Source organism: Styela clava, chromosome 6, assembly GCF_964204865.1.
Source record: "Styela clava chromosome 6, kaStyClav1.hap1.2, whole genome shotgun sequence".
In the NCBI taxonomy this organism is placed as follows: domain Eukaryota; kingdom Metazoa; phylum Chordata; class Ascidiacea; order Stolidobranchia; family Styelidae; genus Styela; species Styela clava.
This window is the reverse complement of record NC_135255.1, coordinates 23,960,564-23,984,840: the sequence shown is the minus strand read 5'-3', so window position 1 is coordinate 23,984,840 and position 24,277 is coordinate 23,960,564. Positions and strand designations below refer to the sequence as shown.

Sequence of the window (24,277 nt, the reverse complement as noted above, 5' to 3'; positions counted from 1 at the left end):
TCATTAGTCGTTCAGGTCCCTAACCTAAAACAACAAAACTTTCCATGTGCTATTCTGTGGTCCAAAAAGTCGGCATACCCAAATTTATCTTACTTTTCGGCGTTGGGAAAGCGCCGTGTCAATGAACGCAATGGCGTTATTGCTTGATCTGCGTGGATTACTCTCTGGTCACATGTCATCTTCCAGGTTGGCCTTTCGCTGTCGAATGATGTTTAAAAATGCAAATGCGAACCAACAATAACTATTGCCTTTTATACTGCTTTGGTAGCAACACAACCATTTGAATAATATTACTTTATTATTCTGATTAATAATTTCTTGACACACATAATCATAAAACAGAAACAAATGACTACTGCCGTGGAAACGGGGAAAAGTTCCAACTGGTTTGCAATAAAAATCAACAAAATTTAGATCAAGAAAACTCTAGGTTAATATAGCTTTTTGCGTGTATATGATGAAGTTTGTTTTTAAAGAAACCATATTTACAATATATTTTACATAATTTGGGGCTGATAAACTTTCAAAATTTTAAACTTCCAATTACAATTCGACTTCGGCTTCACTACCGGCAAAAATATTACAGACTCTGACTCCAAGCATTAAAAATCAGTATCAGGTATGAGAGAGCAATAAATATACATAAATTATCCGATGAATACATACAAAGTAAAAACACATTGTCGAATAAAAACAAAAAATTCCTGAACAAAAAAATACGACGATTATAGTCTTGGATCGTTGGATAGTCGCAAATCGTTGGAACTCAGGTACAGGAGGGTATGGTCAACCTCTTAGGAAACCCACAGGTCCCATGGCCTTGTGAATAATTATTGAAAATCCGATATGAGAAATGGCATTGATTATATAGAATTTATTTAAAGCTGGGCAATGAATTTATGACCAAAGAACAATGAAATTGTTGCACTTATAGACTACGAATCATGCAACGTTTCTATATACAAGCATACCCTGCAGTTGCTTTAGAAATCATGAATTCAAGATTGCCCTGTAGTTTGTCTGGCTATGCTGACATATTGGTTTCGAGTCTCACATATACCACACTAGAAAAGTTCGTTTAAAGCTCTTGGCATTCCAATCTAATAGGTTGCTTCATTGAATCCTGGTAGGAGCGAACACTATACAAATTAAAATGGTTTAAATCGGGTTCTACTGTACGATATTAAATAAAAATTAGAACATAGAAATAAAATTCACTCTAATAAAAATAATAAAGTCAAACAAAACTCTGCAAAGCCCAAGAGTTAGTTTGGTAAATCGTCAGGATATATTTCCCACTGCGCAACGAGTGTTGGGAGATGCCTGACTGATTATTTGCAAGTAGATCGCGTAACTACCCGATGTTACAGAGTCGTAACATGAATCCCAACCCAGTTCATTAGATACCACTCACATTTAACATATCAGTATGAAAAGGTTCGGTATAACTTTAGGATAAAACAGGCTTATAAATCTAGGGTTCAAATTTCTTGCTCGTAATAGTAGCTATATGCGTAAACTGCGTGTTCAGAGCTTTGTTCAGAAAAATTGAGCGTTCATGTTAAATACTAGATTACGTAAGTTATTTAATATAAAGCGTGTTGAAACAACTGTATAATGTGAGACTGAATAAAAATAAAGTTGTTAATAAATCAGAAATGGTCACGATATAAAAAGTGGTCGTGAAAATCTAGGGTTCAAACCCCATTCCCGCCACCTCACCATGGTCAAAGTATTTGCTTTTTCATGTTCACAGTTTCATTCCAAACAAGACTCTGTGCGAGCAGCCACTGATACATAAAAATATGATATTTTTGCGTCTTAAATTTATTAGACCCTGAGTGAGGTGGTGGGCTTGAACCGGAGATATTCAACTTGCCACCCCAACATTGTCAAGTTCACTTCAACTGGATATATTTGAATGTAATAAAATAACAGACTTGCTGTTCAAAATGAGCGGTAATATGAACAGTGAAATCACATTAAAATACAATAGTTTCATAACATCGTTCTCATCGGAATCAAACTTGGGAAAAATAAAATCGTCTGAATATTAAAATCTTTCTTCAACAAATGATTTCATGAAACACAAGTCAGTATGTTTATTTCTGTTGTTGCTCAGATCTTCTTTAATAAAGACGAACTCCTCCGCAGTCATGATTGTACATCCACATCTTCAGTTCCTATAACAAACAATAAACATTCATAGAAATTTATACAGAATCACAGATATCGAGGATAGGAAAGCTGATCAGATGGCTTGGACCATTCTAGATAAAACATCACTTCTATCAATGTTGGAAATGGCAAAAAAAAACTCTGAATAACAATCAATTCTGCTGCACTGGATTCATTGTAGGGACTGTTGCTTGGTTACCGCTTCTTAACCGTCTCATAGGCTTTCCATTCCGCCTATATAATAATATCCACCCCAATTGTAATATTATGAGTCAATGAGTAAGAATGTTTTCTCATCATTTTCCCAAATTATCAGTAAATTTACAAGAAAATCACAGTAAACTTGATGTGAGCACGATTTTACAGTTTTAAGCAATAATCGATCGCGCTTGGCCATGTATGAAATTTGTCTGGTTTATCTTTTACTATTGTTCCATAAAGCATGGCCATACATGAATTTGCTGAACTTTCCTCTCGCAACCAGAACCAATCACTTAATCCCCCACACATGCATCAATATCATGTTTTGCAACCTTAAAGAAACGAAAAACATTTGAAATTGAATGCAAACAATTCTCACCGTTGTTGGAATTGAATCCAATTTCCTCTGAATCATCTCAATATCTTCAGGTTCTACTCTGTAGAGCAGCCACATCACCTCAGTGATATGAGGCAAGATGTCGCAGAATATAACAGCTTTATCATGTGGGAGAGGTGGATCATTCTATAAACAAGGGAGCAATTCTCATATATAGGAACACGAAGGACATCGGTACCGGTGAGGAATTAGATGAGCATGGTCGGCGGACAAAGGTGACCGGGACAGTGAAGCAGGATGGAATAAAAAGTGTTCCCCTTCAATTAAATTAAAACAGCAAAATTTTGAGTAAAATATCGGGCCGCACGGGGCTTGAAGTAAATTGATTACCCTTGTAGAAAAAAGTTTCATTTTTTCAAAAAAGAATCGATTGATTCATTAGTTGCGGAGAAGCGACATTCACACAACAAGAATTCAGAAAAACGTTCCATGTTTGAACTTAAATGACGTAAATGACGTCATAATCGGTTTATATATGAGAGGGTTATTTTGATATCATACTATGACATCACACAGCTATTTTTGTCTCCGGGATAATAGGAGCCAAAGGTTGCAAAACTAAGTTTATGAAACGCTGGGTTAATCCGAAAACGATTTCAATGTGAATTATAGGGTTGGTTGGATGACATTAAACAGACTTTTATAATCACTGTGCAGGTAACTTGGTGTCGATATCGTAAATAAAACGATGCGTAAATTAATTTTTAATGGGTGAATCTACATTGGAAAAGTACCGCATGGGATGAAACGAATAAAATTATCTAAAACATTTATTTCCAGCCTTAATAATTGAATGCCAAATTCCGACTTTCACAATATATATTCTTATTCAATGCATTCAATTTACTAAAATTTAAGAAAATTACGGACGTTGTTTAGATATATTTGGTCAATTACTTGTCTAAAGCCTTGTATAGAGTCGGCATAACATCTGGATTACCGATGTAAAAGACGACCCCATAGATTGAGGAACCCGAGTTCAAGCCCGGGTTAGTCCAACGATCTTCACGATTTGTTCTTTGTAAAATTTATGTAAATGCTTATCTAAGGCTTTATTCAGAGTGATATGCCACTTTACACAAACTTTTTTTCTCAAAAATGTGGGGGGGGGGATCAGAAAAAAGTGTTTATTTAACGTGTCTCGGACCTAATTTGTATAAATTTGGTCAATTATGGAGAATGGAGTTTGCATAACAGCTAGATTACAGACATAATGAAGTGATATATGCTTGTCTGGTGCCTTGTTCAGAGTAATATGATAAAGCAATGTTGTTTAAAGAGAAATAACCGAACAAGTAGAATCAACTCACCTTGACTGCTTCATTTATAATCCTTCCCCGCTAAAACAAAATGAAACTTTGTAAATTAAACAGTGATGGCATTTGTAGTATGGCTCGGGGTAATAATTAAAAAATGATGGAATTAGCAGTCTGACATCTTGAGTTCGAACCCTGGTCAAACCAGTTAGCCCAAACTTTTTATACCTTCTATGATATTTCTAATTAGATCAGATGTCCTCATACTGATAACAGGAACGCCACAATAATCATTTTAGGTTTTGACTACAATAAAAAATTAATAATAAGTTTTAAGAAAAATCTTTAAAACCTAAGAATAGTAGTCGACACTTTGTACGGAAAGAAATTCATGAGGTAAATATAAAATGATTTCATACTGAAACTATAATTCAAACAAGTCAACTCACTTCCTCATCAGATCCGGCAGCACGTATCTGTAAAGCAAAGGATTAACTTCACAAAGTAGAACTACAGATCTGGTTGCAAAGTCAGAATACCAGGAAAATAAATATAGTTTAATTAACAAATTTTCTGTATTGCTAGCGACCACCCTGTATATTTGCTTATGCATAGATAACACACTGGTTATATGTGGCCAAGAGATCAGAAAACCTGGGCGAGACCTTTGTGCGAAAACCTCGAAAAAGTAAAAGGAATTTGACAATATTTTCTGTGATAGTCAGTAGTTTATTTTATCACAAACCGAAAGTACACATTAGATGAACATAGTTAGAATGATAAAAAAATTAACTTCAGTGGAAATGGAGACGCAATAGAAAGTGAAAATCGAGAGAAGCAGAATCGATTTTGAACAAAACTAACGCAAAAGAAGATCCTATTCGTGAATGAGCCGATAGTTGTTTTACTTTATTTATAAAACTTGATTCAAATTTATTACAAAGCGATTTTTTAGCAACAGTGGCGTAACCTGGTCAAAGAAACGTTTCCAAATTGTTAGGAGTAATATGAAGGTAAATTTAAATTCATTGAAAATTTTACTACTTTGCTTAGAAAGACAAAAACGAAGAAATAGAATATCTCGGGGGGCTTGGGGAAAACTGGTGCAGGGAGTAGTTTCATCGTTTCACATAAAACGGTTTGCAACCTTAAGTTTTGCTGGGGGGAACCCTTGGTGTGAACCAGTAATCACAGGGGCGACAACTTGCTTTTCAAAACTCGACAATTATGCGTAGTTTGAACTGAGCACTAGAGGGTCGCAGTCGAGATGATGTAACCAAGCTGGTAACACGCAATAAATACATTTGAATCGATATTTTTTCCGTGGCAAACATACAATGACTGCGGAAAAGAATCGACATAGCCTAATCTATTACACACTGACCGAGGTAAATGTTCAAAGGATTGGACTCGAGATCCATAACAAATAAATTTAACTGACTCACTTTTTCTTTGACTTCATTCTGAATAGAAAAATAATTTCATTGAGAACAATTTGAAGCAATAGAGATGAGTAGCTTACATAGCATGGTATGGAAATAAAAAGGTAATATTGCATTGAAATATCAAGATAAAACGAGAATCACTTTTGATCAACTCACCGGGAATCCAAAAGAAGCCTCCTTTATCTGCAAATAAGAGATTAAACATAATGAATTATGAGCATGGTGTGGCATTTGTTTAAGTAATGGCTACGAAATTGTTAAGTGGATGACGCATCGGCTGTTACATTAACCTGTCTTTACCGCATTATTTACTGAAGTGTGGGAATGGGGAGGTCTGCTTTATTTTATTGTTACATTATGTAGTCCAGTGGTTCTCAACCTTTTTCAGTTCGCGGACCGGTAAAATTCCAAAACAAATTTTGCGGACCGGCGGACCTTCAAAATTAACCAAGAATGTCATGAATACAATTACGGCAAAAGTAGGCGGTGCAAAAGAAGAGATATATATAATCCAATTTATTGAGGAATTCGCTGCTGTCGTTTCGATGTTATACGTTTTAAACGCGGCTCTAATAAAGTTTCTGCAAGGCGACGTAAAGCGTTGACTTCCACACAATTTCTCTGTTTGGTCTTGATGAGAGGTAACGTTGAAAAGTTTTTCTCACAAAGGTAAATTGTACAAAAAACCAGCAGTAATTTAATGGCTCTGTCACTGAGCTCGGGATATTCGTTTTCAAGAGCATTTCGGGGCATGTTGTAAAAAGTTGAAGTAGCAGTCTCTTCCTATGTCCTGTCAACACCACCATCTGGGTTTTCATGCCTCCATTTTACTATCAAACTTCGCTAAATTATAAGCCTACTGTCAAATTACGGAACGTGCAAACTTTTCAATCAGGTACCCTACTATGTGCTATCAAACTACTCGGTTATGAAGTAAGCCGCCGTTATGAGGCCATAGATTTAACGAACATCCAGCCGTTCAGGGCTTAAATCAGGGGTGACGAACCTATTTGCTATCGCGAACCATTTTAACCAGTCACCGCTGATTAAGCGCTTTTTAAGTCTTTCTACCTGTCAATTTTTATCAACAAAAACAAACAACTGCATTCATACGGATATATTGCAGCATAAAATAAAAAGGAACGGTCAATGAATATTTTGTTCAGTGGCGAATTTTGGAAATTTTTAGCTTTACTAAGCGCTTTATATAAGGACGAACAGATGAGTCGAGATGACTTGGCAAGTCTCAATTGCATACTAAGATTTTCGTCTGTCAGTCATGAGCTGTATCGATTAAGTTGGGATATTTTGTGGCATCATCTCACTCGGCCGCGAGCTCCGCCCGGCTTGAGCGTTCAAAATCCGAATTCCTGTTCGATTACCGCAGCATTTTTAGTCGACTACCGGGGTATCACTGTACAATCAAAAAAAATAAATTGTAGTCTTTGATATTTTATCGCAGATCTAGGGATTTCTCTAACGTTGACATCAAGGAAATAATCTTTAGTGGTAGCATTGCGGTAGAGCGGAAACTGTTTTGCAAGAACAGATCAAATTTGTATGATTCGTAACAATGCAAAAATACGAATCAGAAAATACGAAAAAAAAAATATAATCCGGGTAGTTTGAAACACTATTTTATAGCTGTGGATTGTTGTGATATTTCATAGTAATGTTCCTATTTTGTCGACGCAGCCGCAGGTTATATTAAACACACAAATTCAAACTAATAAAGCAAATTATGAATAGACTCGCATTGGATGATTGCATACTTTGCGCAAATGCAGAATCATCATGCCTAATTGTGGCGACAGTTTTATAGTAATTTTCGGATTCTTTTCAATCCCCTTCCCTTTTTTGGTAATTTTGACATTGCGCTTAAACGTATTTCAACCTATGTCTCATTGAACCTTCCTTCATGACATTTTGTGTCGAGTTAAGATGCAAAATTCTAGTTAATAATGCTTCAGGAAAGTATTTCGGGAACTTTTGTACAAAGCCCCCACCATAAAAAACACTACCGTCTTCGTTCAACTAAAATAAAATTAGAAATAATCCAGTTACGGTTTTATAGAGTGAGGTCTAGGAATGCAGATTGCGCCGGAAATTCAAATCTTCCTTCTCATTACGAACCTGAACCGCAACTGTATATTTACTATTCCAGAACGTGGTGTTTTTCTGCTTCGGAAGATCCGCATTTGGCAAGACTTCGAATACAGAAAATGTGAATGAATTCCTCCTGTGACAATTAACCGATTATTGAAACGTGGGCATTTTTTCAAGATCTCCCGTTGTTTTAATCATTGAGCTGAAGTTATAAACTTTTTATTACTTTCAAATATCACGTGTATCGTGCGCCGAAACATTCCACAAAATAACGTTACCCCTTCTCCGTTAATCTTTGTGCGTTTTCTGATAAGATAGCGTAACTATGCCCAAGAAAATGGTCATTTTGATTCATTGTTAAAGGTATTGACAAAATTAAATGTCAATGATGATCCATTAAAATAGATGTATTGGAAATAGTGTTGCCAGTAATATTAATAATACTGACACTGAATGCTTCGCGGGCCGCACGAAATTCTCTGGAAACATCGACAGTGGACTTCTCATCAAGTTTGGTTGTTAGACAAATACCGGTACTACGATTCAATAGGAGTTGAATTATCACAAAATGAATGGACATGCAGTCAATACTTTGCATTTTACAATTTGCTTATAATATATTTATATTGGAATATATTTGGCGGACCTGCAGCAAGGTTGACGCGGACCGGCGGTTGAGAACCACTGAAGTAGTCATTAGTAGTATTCGAAATGGGAAAAAACGAAGATTGCAACTGTTTATATGAAAGCTCATCAATAACTCACGCATAGTTAGGTTAAATATGCACTTGGTCTAAAGAAAACTATTTTTTTTAAATTTTCACGAAAATAATTTTGTCAAAATTATGATATTTTTCGCATAATCACTAATTATCCACAATATCGGTCGATATGGATCGAATATCACTGATTACCAACACAAGTTATGCGGAATGGCAACAGCAAGGATTTACAGTAGCTTAGTTGTTTGATTCTAAAACTTTGTTCAGAGAGAAAACTCAATCACCTATTGAATTAAAGGTGATCGAGCGAGGATATAAAAACAAAATTTTAAATGGAAGAAGTGAGTGGAATTGTAACGATGTCTGAGGGGATTTAGTCTGATGTTAGAGTCAGAGCTGTATTGTATAATTTAGTGGAGTTGGATATTAGACTACAATTTCGGAGTGAAAGATTGTTGACAGAATGTTGCATTTGTGGAGTAGGGAGTGGTGTTGGGTTTCAAAATTTTGGTCAATCAGGATTTGAAATGTTGAATTTAGCGTCTGATTAAAATTTTCTTAGTAACATTAGAGGCCTGGTACTGCTAAAATATCTGTAAAATTACCAGATATTACCTGTGATTTATCATTATTGCAACTGTTACAAATTCATTTACACTGAAATGCCAAGCAACACCTGTCAATCATTATGAACTGTTGTTGGATGGATTTAGTGGAATAATATTAAAACCGATTTTAAACAAATAGTAAGCTTATTCAACCCTGACCTTGATATTCGAACTTTGCATTGATGAAGCAAGGATTTTGAGATCAGATGATGTGAGAGGAACACCACCCAGCCAGAGGCAATCGAGAAGTGAACAACGACCGAAAACAGATGTCAGAGTGAATTTATCACTTGGAGTGAGAGGTATGTAGCTGAATCTAATCTCACGGATGGATGATTTGATGACGTTATCAGCACCATTTCCACATTCATCGAGTGCATGCATGAGCTCGAGTAGATCTTCCCCATTCAAGCCAGGTCGAATCTGATTTTTCAAGCTCGATAACAAGATCGATCTCTTATTCTTCAGATCAATACCTTTGAAGAAAAACGGTGAGGTCAGGAAATTATTCAGTGACTGGTAAAGTTTGGTATATATCAGTTCTCTAACGATTCTGCCAATGGAACGAAAAATGAGTGCCGAATTAATATTAATGGGAACGTCCTCTGTCGAAACCCAAACAGAATTTTATGTCACGATCAATCAATTTCAATCGACAATATTAAAAAACTGGATTGCTTGGGGTCTTATTGGTGAAAAGCGGAGGATACATCATTTCAAAATTTTTTAAGGAAGTTAGAAAAATTTATTTCACTGAAACAGTCCATTAAAATTAAAGATGGCTTACATACCGCAATTATTTATATGTCGAAATTTGATTTTTTCATCAGCTCCAAGCCGAAGTTTCTATAAACTGGGAATTTGAGTTGAAAGTTTTTCAATCCGGAGGCGGTAGTCAATAATAAATATTCCATGGCCATAGATATGGTGGACATGATTTTAGGTTAGGTCAGATCGCATGAATCCTTAATTATCTACCTATATAAACAACTTGTATTCACCAGTTAATATTTAAAATGATCGATATGGAATCCAAATTAAATTGAGAAAGTTAACAGGAAAAATAATAGACGACAGAATTTCCTCTCCAACTTCTGTATCTCAGACTAACGTAATGGGCAGCGAATATAGCGAATACAATTCAGTGATTAAACTCACGATTAGGTATGAATAACAATTTTCCATCTTATTGGACATTGCGCTAGCGAAAATTGACAAAACACTCATACTTATGGAAAACGTCTGATAACACGCACAAACAATTTCCACTAATGAAGAGCTCACCCTGTTTGATAATCCCAACATCAGCTGCTTCACCCATTGCAATCTTGAATGTCTCGGGATTCAATATAGAGCCGCATACGATTCGACGAACTACGACCCAATGCTTTTTGTGGAGTTCAGTAGAAACAAACTTTTCGAATTCTTTTGTCGGCATTTCAGCAACGTAAAGGGCAGCAAGCGCTTCCTGCTCAACCGAAAGATAGAATGAGAAAAAAATACAAGTTTCAGAATGAAAAATGGAATCTGAGTATATTCCCAAGATCAAACCAGTTTCGCAGCCACCAGATCATCCTTCCGAGTTATCTTTTATGTTTAATTATGTTTTTTTCCTTCAAAGGTCATCGTCATCACACAATTCGATAACTTACACAGATTTATTTCATATTTTACGGTAATGTATGAGTATTTTACGGTAATGTATGAGTATTTCGTCTGTGCTATGTCTTTAATGGTTTGTTTGCCATTAACAACGATTCAGCTATCTCAACGCCCCATAGTAACAGTTCTCACGCCTGTGATTAAGAAATTCTTGTTATACACAAATATTATTCCAAATAGGATCCAAGACTGTGCTGGGTAAAGAATGTTGTCAAATAATATTTTATGTCGTCGTATATTTTATTCAGAATTTGTTGCATATATATATCTACAGACGTTTGCTCAAAGCAAGGTCACGAGAATTCACTCAGAAATTAAAAAGTAATGTTCCCTGAGCAAAGCTACAGGCGACGCTAAAGTTGGACATGATTGCATCGATGAGACTGCTGCAGCTATTTTCATTTCAGACGCCGGACAGTGACTAATATCTTGTCAGTTCTGTATTGTGCACCGAAATTACAGACATTTACACAGTGGCGGCGCGTGGTCAATTTGACAACCGGGGCAAGCTACTGCGGGAACAAGTCACCCCCATCTACGGGGACAGGATGAGCGCTGTAAGTTCTCCCATCATTTTATGAGTATGAAAACCATTCCATCGGTAACAACCAATCGGCAAAAGCGACAATTTTCAACGATAAGAAAGTGTCTTTAAAACCGGTCCAAGTCAAGGGATTAATAAATATAGACATAGTTTATTTTGAAACCTCTTTCAAAAGGCAATATTTACCCAGATAAATACAATGACATATTAACAGAAACTTCGGGAAAGCAGACAAAACCTAAAATAAGGTTTAAAACGTCACTATAAAGAAAGGAAAGTTAATGCAAAGATAAGGACATGCGTCGCTCACTCATAGATATATATGCTGCTAGACTTCTACTGCTTGAACATATATGCAACACGCAGCGGTTTCTTGGAAGCAAAATGCTCAATAACGCGCTGATTAAAGTCATGCATCCCAGAAATACCGTCTCCATCCATTAGCAGTCACTGTATCTAGGGATGCGGTGTATTACAGTATTGAGAGATCATCTTGATGCCGCAACTGTTTCGAAAGGGACATCTAAGGATATCCAAAATGATTTGCTCGACTCGACTCGAATGTATAAAATTTATTTACAACATTTGGCTCTCGAAATTGAGAATTGCCAGTTCCTTTCGATTCAGTCTGACGAGACAACTGACATCACGTGCGTTTCCCAACTGGCTGTGATTTTTCGGTTTGTGAAAGATGGTAAACCTACCGAGAGATTTCACAGCTTTGTACCAATCGTTGATCGCACGGCTTGCGGGATATCGGCTGTACTGAAAGAAGTGTTACAGCCTTACAACGCGAAGTCAAAATTGATAGCTCAAACTTATGACGGCGCGGCAGTCATGATTGGGTCGAAACATGGTGTTCAAGTTTATATAAAAGAAGATTTTCCTCATGCGCATTTTTTACATTGTTATGCACACCAATTTAACCTCGTTATTAAAAATATGTGTCTTGAAACCCCTCTCGTCCGTATATTTTTTACAAATGTTTCGGGGTTTTCTTTATTTTTTCTGTTTCGCCGAAGCGCTCTGACATCCTTCGCCAGATATGTAGCCGCCGTCTCCCAGCTTGTGCACCAACACGTTGGAACTCGTTGGCGTGTCCGAAATTAGGTCTGAGCTCATTGAGTGTTTCAATGGCATTCAGAGCTCTCCGGTTTGGGACGAACGCTCTGTGATGGAGACGGCAGGTCTAAAGTGTCTGCTAGAAGATGGTGAGTTTTCATTTTTTCTCGCTTTTTTTTCCACAATATTCTATCACGTGGATGTATTATACGGCGCATTGCAGTCAAGGCTAATGAATGGAGCGTCTGTGCAGTCGTGTATTTCAGACTTCTGCGATGCTGTATCTCGTATCCGGGAAACAATAAAATACGTATTCCACCATATCCAAAAATACCCCTCTATTAGAAGAGCCAGCCCGTTCATCGTGCCCATGGAGAGACAGCTCGTGACAACCAATGAACTTCAAAACATCTAACAATCGACCGAAAACATGGCGGTTTTTCTAGACGTTTTGGTTGTGCCGACGAATAGAAACCGCGCGTCCTTCATCCAACTGTGCTGCAATATTAACATTTCCGAATGTTCGGTATTTTACTGCATTGTTCAGATGCTCCATAGAAGATTGATGATCCCTGGCACGCTCAGAAAGATGTTTAAGATCTCTAAAACCAAATTTACACTAACGTGAGTCACGGGCGGAAGCAAAAAGTAGGCAATAAAAACAAAAAAGTGCATTTTTGTCCTCGCTGTAACACAACCATTCGTGTTTTTTATAACAAGTTTCTGCGCAGAATGTACGCCGACGCTTTCCTCCGTCATGGGATTGTTCCAGTGAACAATTTTTTGGTTGATAAGGCCCAAGACGTTGTACCTATAATTTTTGTTTCATCGGCAGCTGCGAAAATGGAGTGCGAAGTAGTGCATCAAACTTATTCATTATGAGGTCTAAGGCTAAGAAATGCGAAGCCGGAAAGAAGTGAGGAGCTCAAAAGAAATGTGGAAAATCGAAAGCAAATGGACTAAAGGTCTCTAACTGATTCAAATAGCGAAACGAACGACAAAAACGAAGGCGAGGAAACTATCAACTCTTCAAGCAACCAACGAACGAGAAGGAATGCGTGAATATGTCAACACGTTGTTGTAAGAAACGTCGGCATTGTGTCGTCATAATTTCGGGGCTAGCCCCGATCGGCCCCGATGATTTAGTAAAAGAAACCGAAAACAAACGAGACAAACGCGGCGAGTGGAAGATAAAAAAGAGAATACGATATACAATGAGAAACCGGGGCAAAATCGGCGTCGCCCCGTCGACGTTCGGCAAAGGCTTTGCTAGCAAAAAATGAACCATGTCGGGAGAATATGGCTAGTGTAGACAGTCTGTGCAACCGATATTGAGGTATTTTTCGAATATTTTTTATTATACCGAAAAAACAACCGGTTGGCCCTATTGACGCGCCGCCACTGCATTTACAGTAAGTACAAAGCTGTCAATCGATTTTGGGCAAAGGGGTGTTTTATTATAGTTAGAGAGTCATGCTTTGGTGACGTTATGATATCACTGCAACCGAAAAAACAAAACAGTTTTGAGCGAAGTACCTTTTCAACAAGTCGTGTCATCAACGCAAAATCATTGAATTTCTCGCTTTACTTCAAGTAAGATGGTAAAAGTTATTTACTCGGCCTCGACAAACACTCTTGCGACAAACTCGTTTAGCCAACAGTTTTGAGCGATTAATACAAGCTTTTCGACAAGTTGACAGAAGAGATTTATTCGCTTGTCGTCGATGATTCAAGTTATTGACAAGTTTCAAACGAGATGAGAAGAGAAAAATGCAAGTAGTGCAAATCAGACCAAGAAGCAGTTTTAATGAGAAGTCTGGTCGATAATAAGTTGTTCAATCCGACCAAATATATATTGTGTATGTTTCTATCTAATATATATTTCTGAGAATATAATTTAATATTAACTCGGAACCGACAAAAATTACACCGGGCTGAGACTATTACTTTGCTATCAAAATGAGAACCAGTTAAGAAAATATTATTCCGCACTTTTTATTGGAAATTAACGATCTGGTGCGCGCGAACCTGGTTTGAATTCAGGGCAAATAAGAAAGTAAGTCTAAGTCTAACTAAACTCGAAATTGAAATTTTTTATCAAGCCAGAACAAGTCAAACCATATGTTACATGAGTTATTCTACTTCCAAGATACAATGTCCTGAAGCCACGCCTTAGTTTACGAACCTGAATGGACTGGTGGATGAAAAAGAATACGAAGTTCCTTTCGAAGAGCCGTTGGTTGATTCCAATTGATCTTGGTATTGGGATCATGATATCTTTCAAGTGATCAATGGAGATTCCTTCCGGCAAATCTGATTTGGCGAAAGTAACTTTCTTGTTCCTCATTCCGTCAAAAGACATTTTCTTCAAGCTGTTGAACACTTCGTAAATGGATACATCCTCTCTTCCACCTGCTCTCATATGCTCTGAATTCATGGTATTCAGCAAGACGAGAAGCAGGATGTCGGTCATTTTCTTGGGATTGAGGTTTCTGTACAGTATCAGCACAGTTACTGTAAGAACGAGAAACATCGGAATAGAGCAAAGAGAAAGTAAGCCGCGTGCTTCTTTTTTGAGACGATTCATGACATATTCGCCATGCTCTCCGCTAAATGCGTAAATGAGCTTTTCCACACTTTCTTCATCGAAACCTGCTAAAGCAATGACTCTCTCAGGGCGAACTTCTCCTTCGAAGAAACGTAAAACGTGTTCACGTGATGAGTAGAGAAGCTTGATTCCGGGTAAAAGCTTTTGAGCGAGGATGAGATTTATAAGAAGCTTGGGATCTGCTTTATCATAGTGATTGGCGTTACCGCGTAATTTGCCAAGATCTTGAGGGGAAGCGTATTGATCAGCTCCATCAATTACGAGAAGAAACTTTTCGGGATGCAATATGATCCATCCAACACCATGATCTCGGACATCTTCATCCAAATCTGTATCTCCAAATAATAATTTCCCGAGACTGACCTCCTTCTTAGATAGAAGATCTCGAAAGTTAATGTGACGAACAACCTCGACTCCTCTAAGCTCTGGTATCTTTTGATCAAGCACATCAACGGAGAAACTTTTAGACATTTCGGTTTTGCCATATCCGGCTCCCCCGACTAGAGCAACTCTCGATTTGCCATCCGAAAAAAAGCTTTCCATGGATATTTCTTTGCCAGGTTGCTTCTGAGTGTGCTGGCTGAAACCAAGCTCTGGCTTGTATTCAGCATTCTCAGCAGCGCTTCCATAGAAATCGATATCCGCTGTACGAGGACGAATCTTGACATCCGGAGTTGTAAGACATCCGATAGTTGAAGCTGGCTGTGCATTTCTCCTCGTTAAATCGTTGATGACTTTCTTGAATATTTGAAATTTTTCTACAACGTAGATGCAAAAAATAAATTTAACGTTTGCCTTATTTCGTATATTGCACACTCATAAAAATGGACACTTTTACTACTGTTGGACTATTTTTCAGATCTACCCAGATAATTCAACATAGTTTTTATATTGGTCGATATTTGAAAAAAATATATCTGTTGAAAATCGCGAAATATCGCATGAAATCATTACTCAGAAATAACTTTTTTATTTGCAAAAAAAAAAAATTATCACGCCTGGAGATTCGTTTAGACGATGAAGCGTTCATTTTAATTTTTTTTCATTATAAAGATATTAGATTTTGAGTCCTTGAGTCCTTTGAGTCTCTTATCATTGAAATATGTTATGCTGGTTGGCATCATCCTCATGGTTTGTAGCTCTGTTCCCATATCAGTTCTCTCAAACCAGATATTCTCCATCTAAAAATTGGTATATTGAAAAACTCCAGGAGTTCAATGAAACTGAATATTTTAATCTCGTATACAACATTGAATTTCTCCAGAAACCTAAAACTCGGTTCAAGATTTTGACAGCATCCAACTTTGACTTCCCTCATTTTAAACTTTGAGCACACCATCAGAAAAAATTAAACTTTAACTTCTCATAATGTTTCACTAATTATTTTTGCGATTCATGTCCTTCAAATCCCCACAAAGCAAAAACATCCAATTGATTCGCGAGAGCGGTTCATTCTCTCACTCTGGACTTTGAGCTGATCAGAAGTAGCAAATCTAACTGACTGAAGTTTAATTTGACTTTTGCATTTCTCAAAAAGCCGATGTGAATGAAACCATCAACCAAAGGTGGAAATATGCTGATTGAATAGGTTTATCTTTTATTAGCAATTTGCGTACTTTCCTTCGTTAGGTATTGTAGATTTGCGTCCCAGTTTACGACATCTAATCGCCTTTTATTAAATATTATGTGATTGTGTATCGCATAGCGCATTTGCAGTTCTATCAGTTCTTTCATTTATGGGACATGTCCTGTTTGAGCATAGCAATCTCAAAACTGCTATTGTACTTGAGAGAGAGTGATACATGTTGCCCAACTGTGTGCCTTTAGGGGAAGAACTCCTCCTGGATACTGTTTTTTTTAATTTCAAGATTCTGACACATATTGAAGCAAATAAACATACATACATTGCATCGTTTAGCTTTTGCAACTGGAGATCCAGCACTCATTTGCGACCTGTAACCGAAACGCAACAAAGTTCTTCGCGACCGATAAATCATATAACAAACTTCTAACGAAGGCTCCTCTCGATACCCTACAGATGCGTGACTTGTTTTTGAAAAACACAAGGCCTGATTGCCTGCCTATCAGACCTGGCCCAGCAGTTCACTAAGCGTCTGATCACGCTAATAAAGACTTCGTCGTTACTTGCGGTTGTTTACATGTACGCAAGTGATTTCTCAACATCCTGGTATTGGGTTTGTAACTGAGGCCTCCAAAGTTGTCTCTGAGAATCTTTTCCGAATTGAAGTCTAGCTGCACCAATTTTGAAGGAACATATAATTTTATAAATTCATGAATAAAATATTTTCATTAAACCACTTTTTTCCTGTGTGCTGTGAACTGACGTAACGTCAGCCCACTAATAGCTCTATTGGTTCAGTCATATCAATTTGATTTGTATTTTAATCAACTTTGACTTAATAAAGTCAAGTCAGGCATTATGAAGCAAATTTGTGAAATTATCGTAGAGGGTGTTTCCCATATCAAGTCGCTTCCAATAACTGATATTGTTTTAATAAATTGACTTGAGTAATAAATAGAAATAACATATTCTCTCGCCCCAAAATATGCGAGTATATTTGTGAGATTTCGCTGTATCATGGTCCAACTTATTAATGAACTTAAATATGATTTGACTTAATCGAGCAGCGAACTTCCTTACTATCTCGCATTCTTGTAACATGTACCGATCCGAAGTCTTTGTTTTCTTCAGAAGTTATCGCGCAAAAACCTTCAACATGTGGGGTTGAAAACCACTCGCTCGTTTTATAACTTTCCGATGTCGTTAACGACTCTCTATTACGTTTTAAAACAAGGTCTTATCAGACTTGCTCTGTTTTATGGTTACCACACATTGCCATATTTTATCAGCGTTTTCATTTTCTCTGTATATGGCGTTCTAAAAAATGTATGTGCTTGAAATATGTGAGATATTTTATCACTTTCAGGTGTCACATAATTCAACTCATCTTTTATTGTGCAAGGAATAACCAGTAAACCATTCCAAACTCAACTTTGAATGGAACCTGATGTAATGCTGTGGTTCGCCATAACATTAAGATGGCCAGCTCAGGTCGAATAGAAAGTCATATTTATTACAGATGCCATATTCATTTCTGTTTTAGTTTGATGTTATACTTTGTCTCATTAGCAACGATCAAATAACACCATAGACCAGGGGTGGGCAACCCCTGGCACGCGTGCCAAACTTGGCACGCGAGTACATTAATTCGGGACGCGATCGAGGCCTTAGAAATGAGATCATTCTTCTTCAGATAAAAAGTTTCAAGACTCTGCATTATCTGATGGAGCTAGGTGTTCGTTCATTCATTATTGTTTGTTAACAATTCGTTATTTATTTAAATTCTTTTTGTCCTTTCGTGACATATGGCTACAAATAAATATATTATGACGTAACAAATGATTAGGCACGAAATTAGAGCAGAATTTATTTGGCTACATTCTTACATAATAAAGTTCGTCTGTGCCACCATTTTTCGTCATTTTTGCTTGATTTATGAAGTTGTACAGCTCATGTTGGTTATAGCTACTTGCTAACTCACTGTTATAAATTGTTTTCGATAAAAAATATAAGCGATTAGGGAAGGGAATACAAGAGAGAAGTGCAGAAAACGAACAATTGCGTGATTGGTATACCATCTCCGAAAATTTTTCGTGTCTTAAAAACTTTGCAAATGCACTACTCTACATGTTTTGATCGACCTATGCTTGGGAATTCCTGTTCTCAGTTATGAAATTTATTAGGTTTCGTTACAGGAGTAGCCTGAAAGATGAAACCAGTAGTTCGTGTATTTCTTTGAAAGTTACAAAATATAAACCCAATGTAAAATCGCTATTAGCTGTAATGCAGCAGCAGAAGTCTCACAGATATAGAATAATAAAAGAAATCAAGTCTATTTGTCAGACTGATATATTCCCGATATGTGAATCTGTCTGTACATATTTAAAAGGTTTATTATTGTGTATTTTTGCTTTGAAAGTAGCAAAGCATTGTTTTTAATTTTGGTCGGCACGCGGAAGAATTTTGTCCTTAAATTTAGCCAATTTTGAGCCAAAAAAAGCACAAAAAGGTTGCCCACCCCTGCCCTAGACATTCTAAAAGTTTTTAATTTATTGAAAAAATGTGGAAAAATCCAATGAAATTTGTGACAACCCCTATTTTAGCCAAATTATAAAACTTCCTATACTAGTTCTTGTAAGAAAGTAACATCTATGACCAATAAAACACATCGGTCAGCTAAAACTGAACTTCATGTTGACAATGCAATCAATGGTGTTTTATCGTGTTTGTCTGTCGTATATGTAATTTCCGTATAATTTACCTAAAGATATATGTAAATCTTAAATATTGTGTGCAATCCTTTGGTGAAAATAGTTAGGAAGTCCTGTTATAGTGTCTCTCTAAAGATATATGTAAATCCTAAATTTTGTGTGCAAACCTTTGATGAAAATAGTTGAGTAGCCCTGTTATAGTGTCTCCCTAAAGATCTAAGTAAATCTTGAATTTTGTGTGCAAACCATTGATGAAATAGTTAGGAAGTCCTGTTATAGTGTCTCTCTAAATATATATTTAAATCTTCAATTTTGTGTGTGTACCTTAGGTGAAAATAGTTGAGTAGCCCTGTTATAGTGTCTCCCTAAAGATATATGTAAATCTTAAATTTTGTGTGCGAAGCTTTGGTGAAAATAGCTGAGTAGCCCTGTTAAAGTGTTTCCCCAAAGATATTTGTAAATCTTAAATTTTGTGTGCGAAGCCTTGGTGAAAATAGTTGAGTAGCCCTGTTCTAGTGTCTCCCTAAAGATATATGTAAATCTTCAATTTTATGTGTAAACCTTAGGTGAAAATAGTTGAGTAGCCCTGTTATAGTGTCTCCCTAAAGATATATGTAAATCTTGAATTTTTGTGTGCAAACCTTTGATGAAATAGTTAGGAAGTCCTGTAATAGTGTCTCCCTAGAGATATAGGTAAATCTTGAATTTTTGTGTGCAAACCATTGATGAAATAATTAGGAAGTCCTGTTATAGTGTCTCTCTAAATATATATTTAAATCTTCAATTTTGTGTGTGTACCTTAGGTGAAAATAGTTGAGTAGCCCTGTTATAGTGTCTCCCTAAAGATATATGTTAATCTTACATTTTGTGTTCGAACCTTTGGTGAAAATATTTAAGTAGCCCTGTTATATGTGCGAACATTTGGTGAAAATATTTGAGTAGCTCTGTTATCATGTCTCCCTAAAGATATATGTTTGTCACCCTATTAGGAAGCCTCACAATAATTTTTCGAATTATCAATTACAGACCTTCATCTTGTCCCAAACCTCCAGCGGCTTCTTGTCCACCCAGTGCATCTTGGCGTTCTTGCTGACCAGAAACTTTGCGCTTCACTGAAAACAAATTAAAGTTTCTCATACATTTTATAAATGCTATTTTTTCCATATCCACAGTTCCGTGAAGGCGTTTTTGGTATTTTTTATACGAACAAATGTTTCCAATTCAAATTTTTATATACCATATACTCCGAGTCAAAATTTTTTATACATTCTATCTACTCTATTTTTCCACACAGAAAATCAGTAAATTAAAATTCCCAAAAATGGAAATATGCCGCAGTGATGACAAAGTGATGAAGTAATTTCGTAACGTCACTGCGTAACCCGTAATTGCGTAACATCGATGTTTAGATCACGCAATGGTTATTTGACGTCGAGGTGAATATTGAATGAAATGCTTATAAAATGTGAATGGTGCATTATAAATCCAATCTAATAGTACCGCTAGAAAGGTATCTATAATCTCTACCAACGCTGTCAATAATGTAATAGGTTAAATCGATGATAAAATGATAAATTGAGTGAATTTTGGACCATCACTATTCCTAACCTGCTGTCTATATGGCAGCCCTATAACCCTCCTTTGGGGCAAACCAAGTTTCTAGAACTCTGTTTCCAGTTAGATAAATTCATAAATTGATGAATAAACAAATAAAAAAATTCTGATAATTTTAGCTTTCACAAGCTTTTATTTGAGTTGCAAGTTTGGCCCAGATTTCCAAATTATGCAATTCTGACTACAAAACTTCAATTTAAATGCCTTTATAACACATCAACTCACTCTCAAAAAATAATGTCCATGCATCCTGAACATAATTGGCTAACTAATCCCATACCCGACATGGACTGGTAGGCGGAAGAGAGGCCATGGTACTGCATATCATTAAGTCGTGTTATCGGTTTTCCTCTACTGTAGGATAAATACGTAAATCCAATCCTCATTTACAAAAATTCTAGCAGTTATGTTACTCACTAGCTCCACCAGGTGCCGATGCTTCTTCATACTCATCAGAGTTGTACGGCTGAGCCTTAGATGACGCTTCCTTTTCTTCTGCGAATTTTTCAGCTAGAGAAAGAAATCAAAGAAGAATCTAAAATATTTCACAGCTGACTTTCCTCTCCTAGAGTAATCTATCACTAGGTTACAATTTCACCCACCCAGGACGAGACTTACTCATGTTTCCTAGTTCTAGTTCACGATCCATCGGGTTTAAGCCAGTTCATAGGATTTCTATACTTATACATATTTCACATACGTCAGAGGGCGCTAGAGTTGCACAAATTTCGTTACTCTCTATGTATGTGTACCAGGTTAGGGTCAGGCCATAATTTTATTTCGATTTTCCCTTATTTTAGTTCTATTACGATTTCGGGGACTGTCAGTGTTATCAAAGTAAATATGCCCTCTGATCATAGACTTCAGTCCCTTTACACAACCTAATGTAAAATAGGCGAACAGAGTTCTAGTCCCTGATCCATCGAGCCTTTGGGATTCTTCTTGGCTGGGACTCATTACTGCTTCAAGTTTTTACTTCATCCGTATTTCCTAACTTATGATTCACCATTCTAATTATTCACAGTTTTAATAGCTTTTGGCTCCCCCGCGGCTGCCCATAGTAAACGAGGTTTTTCAGATGGCGAAGTGAACCATTTAGCAATCCTGCACCTAACTAGGAGCGTCTTGTAAGAAAATTTAAGGTATGGTGCCAAACAATGTCAGTAGCTTCTGGCCTTTACTGGCCGCCCTTTACTTTACTTGCTAGGAGCAGAATATCATTTGCTCCAGAGTGAGAGTGAGTGTAAAACAAGAGTGAAAATTAAATAAAAACAAGTTGAGCAAAATTCTCTACCAACACTCACCAGGTTCCTGTCTCACTGGTCTTGGATCATCCTGAGATGGTTCAACAACAGGTCTGAGTGGTTCAGCGTCACCCGTTCTCTCCTCATCTAGAGGAGGTTCCATTGGACGAGAATGCAGTGGAGAATGATCTGTATGGAAAGTATGAACAGGAATCAGAATCTGTAGTAAGATGTGTTTATTCTAGAGATGAAACATCTAGAGGCATGTTAGGCCTTTTTAAAGGAGTTTCACTCAAACTGTGTTTAGCAGCATTGACGGGCAACATTTAGCGAAAATAAAATTTTACTCCAGGGCGAAGTGCCTGCCTGAAACCTTTGGTTGTTAAAATCAAATAATCAGTCATATTTAAAATTTTAGTGAAATTGGAACAATTATCTGTCAGGGTAAGTTAATATTTGATCTGTAACTGGACAAGTGAGAGCAGTGAGGTTTACTACTGCATTGAATATAAGTCCTTTACCTTGCTAGAATGAAGTTTTCTCTCACAATTGTGACTTGAGCTGGGCCATCAATCCCAGAAAACTTGTAAATCTGGAATCCACATCAGGTTGCCATAACAACTGATGTCAGTGAAACTGTATTTGAATAACAATTTACCTGAGTGGGATTTTTCTTTTTCATCCAGGAAAACATTTACCAGTTGCCAGATTTTTTTAGTTGTTGCTGAATCTCCTGTGTTATTAAAATGGAAAAGGGTAAGATGAACCTGCTATCAAACTTTTGGCGCTCCAGAAGTGTGCGTAGCAATATAGAACTAATTTTGTCCGCCTACTTTACATCAAGCGATGTAAAGGAACTGAAACTCATGGGCAGGGGGTATATTCGCTTGGCTAACAAAGGCAGTCCCCGAACTTGTAATAGAACTGAAATAGAAAAAATTGGGGGGGGAAATATGGCCTAACCCAACCTCGTACACATACTGTGGGAATACCAAACCTTCTATGCAACGATTAGTTGCACCCTTCACCCAAAAAAGGCACTGTGCAAGATTTGACTGATATCTAATGATATTTAAGAAGCTATTACTCTCGTAAGTAGTGGAATCGTTACGTTTTCGGTATTGCCTACCCATTTATCACATGCTGGGTGGCTCAGTATTATTTGAACCATAAAACTAAGCAATAAAATTCAACCCCCATGACATGCTGCCCGGTGGTTCCCCCTTCTAAACATGCCCCTCCCTGAGTGAAGGCTCGGCTTGTGAAAAATATACTTGATAGACAGAAAATATAGAGTCTGAATTGGAGTGGAATCGTTTCTGTTTCGGTATTGCCTACCCCATCTACCCAAGCATTGAATGATATCTCATGATATGAGACGACTGAAAACGTTTCGTACCCAATTTATCACATGTGGGTGCCGGAATAAAAGAAAGCCATGACTTCAAATAGCACTCCCATTTCTGCTATAAAATAAGATAAGAATAAAATATGATTTATAAATAAAAGAGTCAAATCGATATAGCCAGACAAATGTTTAACTAAACAAGAATGCATGCGATTGTCAAACTTCACTGCTGCCCGAGTCGAGTTACTGATAATGCTTCCCCTTTTACTAAACTTCAAAAACAATTTGGAAGATAAACAAATCATAGAAGTTTGGTATACTTGATCATAAATCAATTAAAGGTCGTAATGTTCGTATTCATATTTAAATCAAGGGTTTGCAAACCGCGCACCAGAAAGCACATGTTGAATGCAGGTGCAGCCCGCGCTTTCACTCAGGTGTTTGTATCTGGCCTTCCTGTATTGAAGGTTGCACACCCCTGGTTTATAACATCAAACTAAGCAACAAACCAATCCCTATGAAATGTTATTTATACACCACCATGAAATTCCTATGTCAGTTTTCATAGGTTGAACAAATACATCAAATATTAAAGCTTTACCGTTTTTTAATTTCCACAAAACGAGCAAATCTAGATTCCTCTCTTCCACATTTCTGGCATTTTCTTTTATGTTTCCAACCTCGTGCATACTGAGCAATAAACCTTTCCCAGACAATGCGAATCTTTGGAACTGCGCTGCGTTGGCGAAGAGTTTAGGAATTGCTAGGAAAGCATCCTCGATCCTCGAACCTGATAAAAAAAACTGAATCAATCACATTTGCATATGAAGCTAATTATTTGAGTGACACAGTGGCGAAATGCAATGTCTTATAGATTGTTCTTGGAAAAACCCAGCATTTTTTTAATTGAAACAAAAAATAAAACTCAGGCTCGCATTGTCTGCAAAGTGTTCATATTTGCTGAAGAGGAAAACCAATGAAGCAATTTA

General features: G+C 36.9%; 1 protein-coding gene across 1 annotated transcript in view; it reads right to left on the bottom strand.

The window, feature by feature from the left end:
* Positions 1 to 332: 332 nt before the first annotated feature.
* LOC120331185 (uncharacterized) overlaps positions 333 to 24,277 on the bottom strand; it is a 105,560-nt gene continuing 81,615 nt past the window's right edge. Inside the window, exons 28-36 of the mRNA XM_078113344.1 lie at positions 14,367 to 15,547; positions 10,198 to 10,381; positions 9,073 to 9,389; positions 5,634 to 5,660; positions 5,478 to 5,495; positions 4,482 to 4,508; positions 4,087 to 4,116; positions 2,759 to 2,902; positions 333 to 2,183 (exon numbers count right to left, since the gene is read on the bottom strand). Of these exons, the coding sequence (XP_077969470.1) occupies positions 2,130 to 2,183; positions 2,759 to 2,902; positions 4,087 to 4,116; positions 4,482 to 4,508; positions 5,478 to 5,495; positions 5,634 to 5,660; positions 9,073 to 9,389; positions 10,198 to 10,381; positions 14,367 to 15,547 (1,982 nt within the window). The 3' untranslated portion in view covers positions 333 to 2,129. The remainder of the gene's footprint in view (positions 2,184 to 2,758; positions 2,903 to 4,086; positions 4,117 to 4,481; positions 4,509 to 5,477; positions 5,496 to 5,633; positions 5,661 to 9,072; positions 9,390 to 10,197; positions 10,382 to 14,366; positions 15,548 to 24,277) is intronic.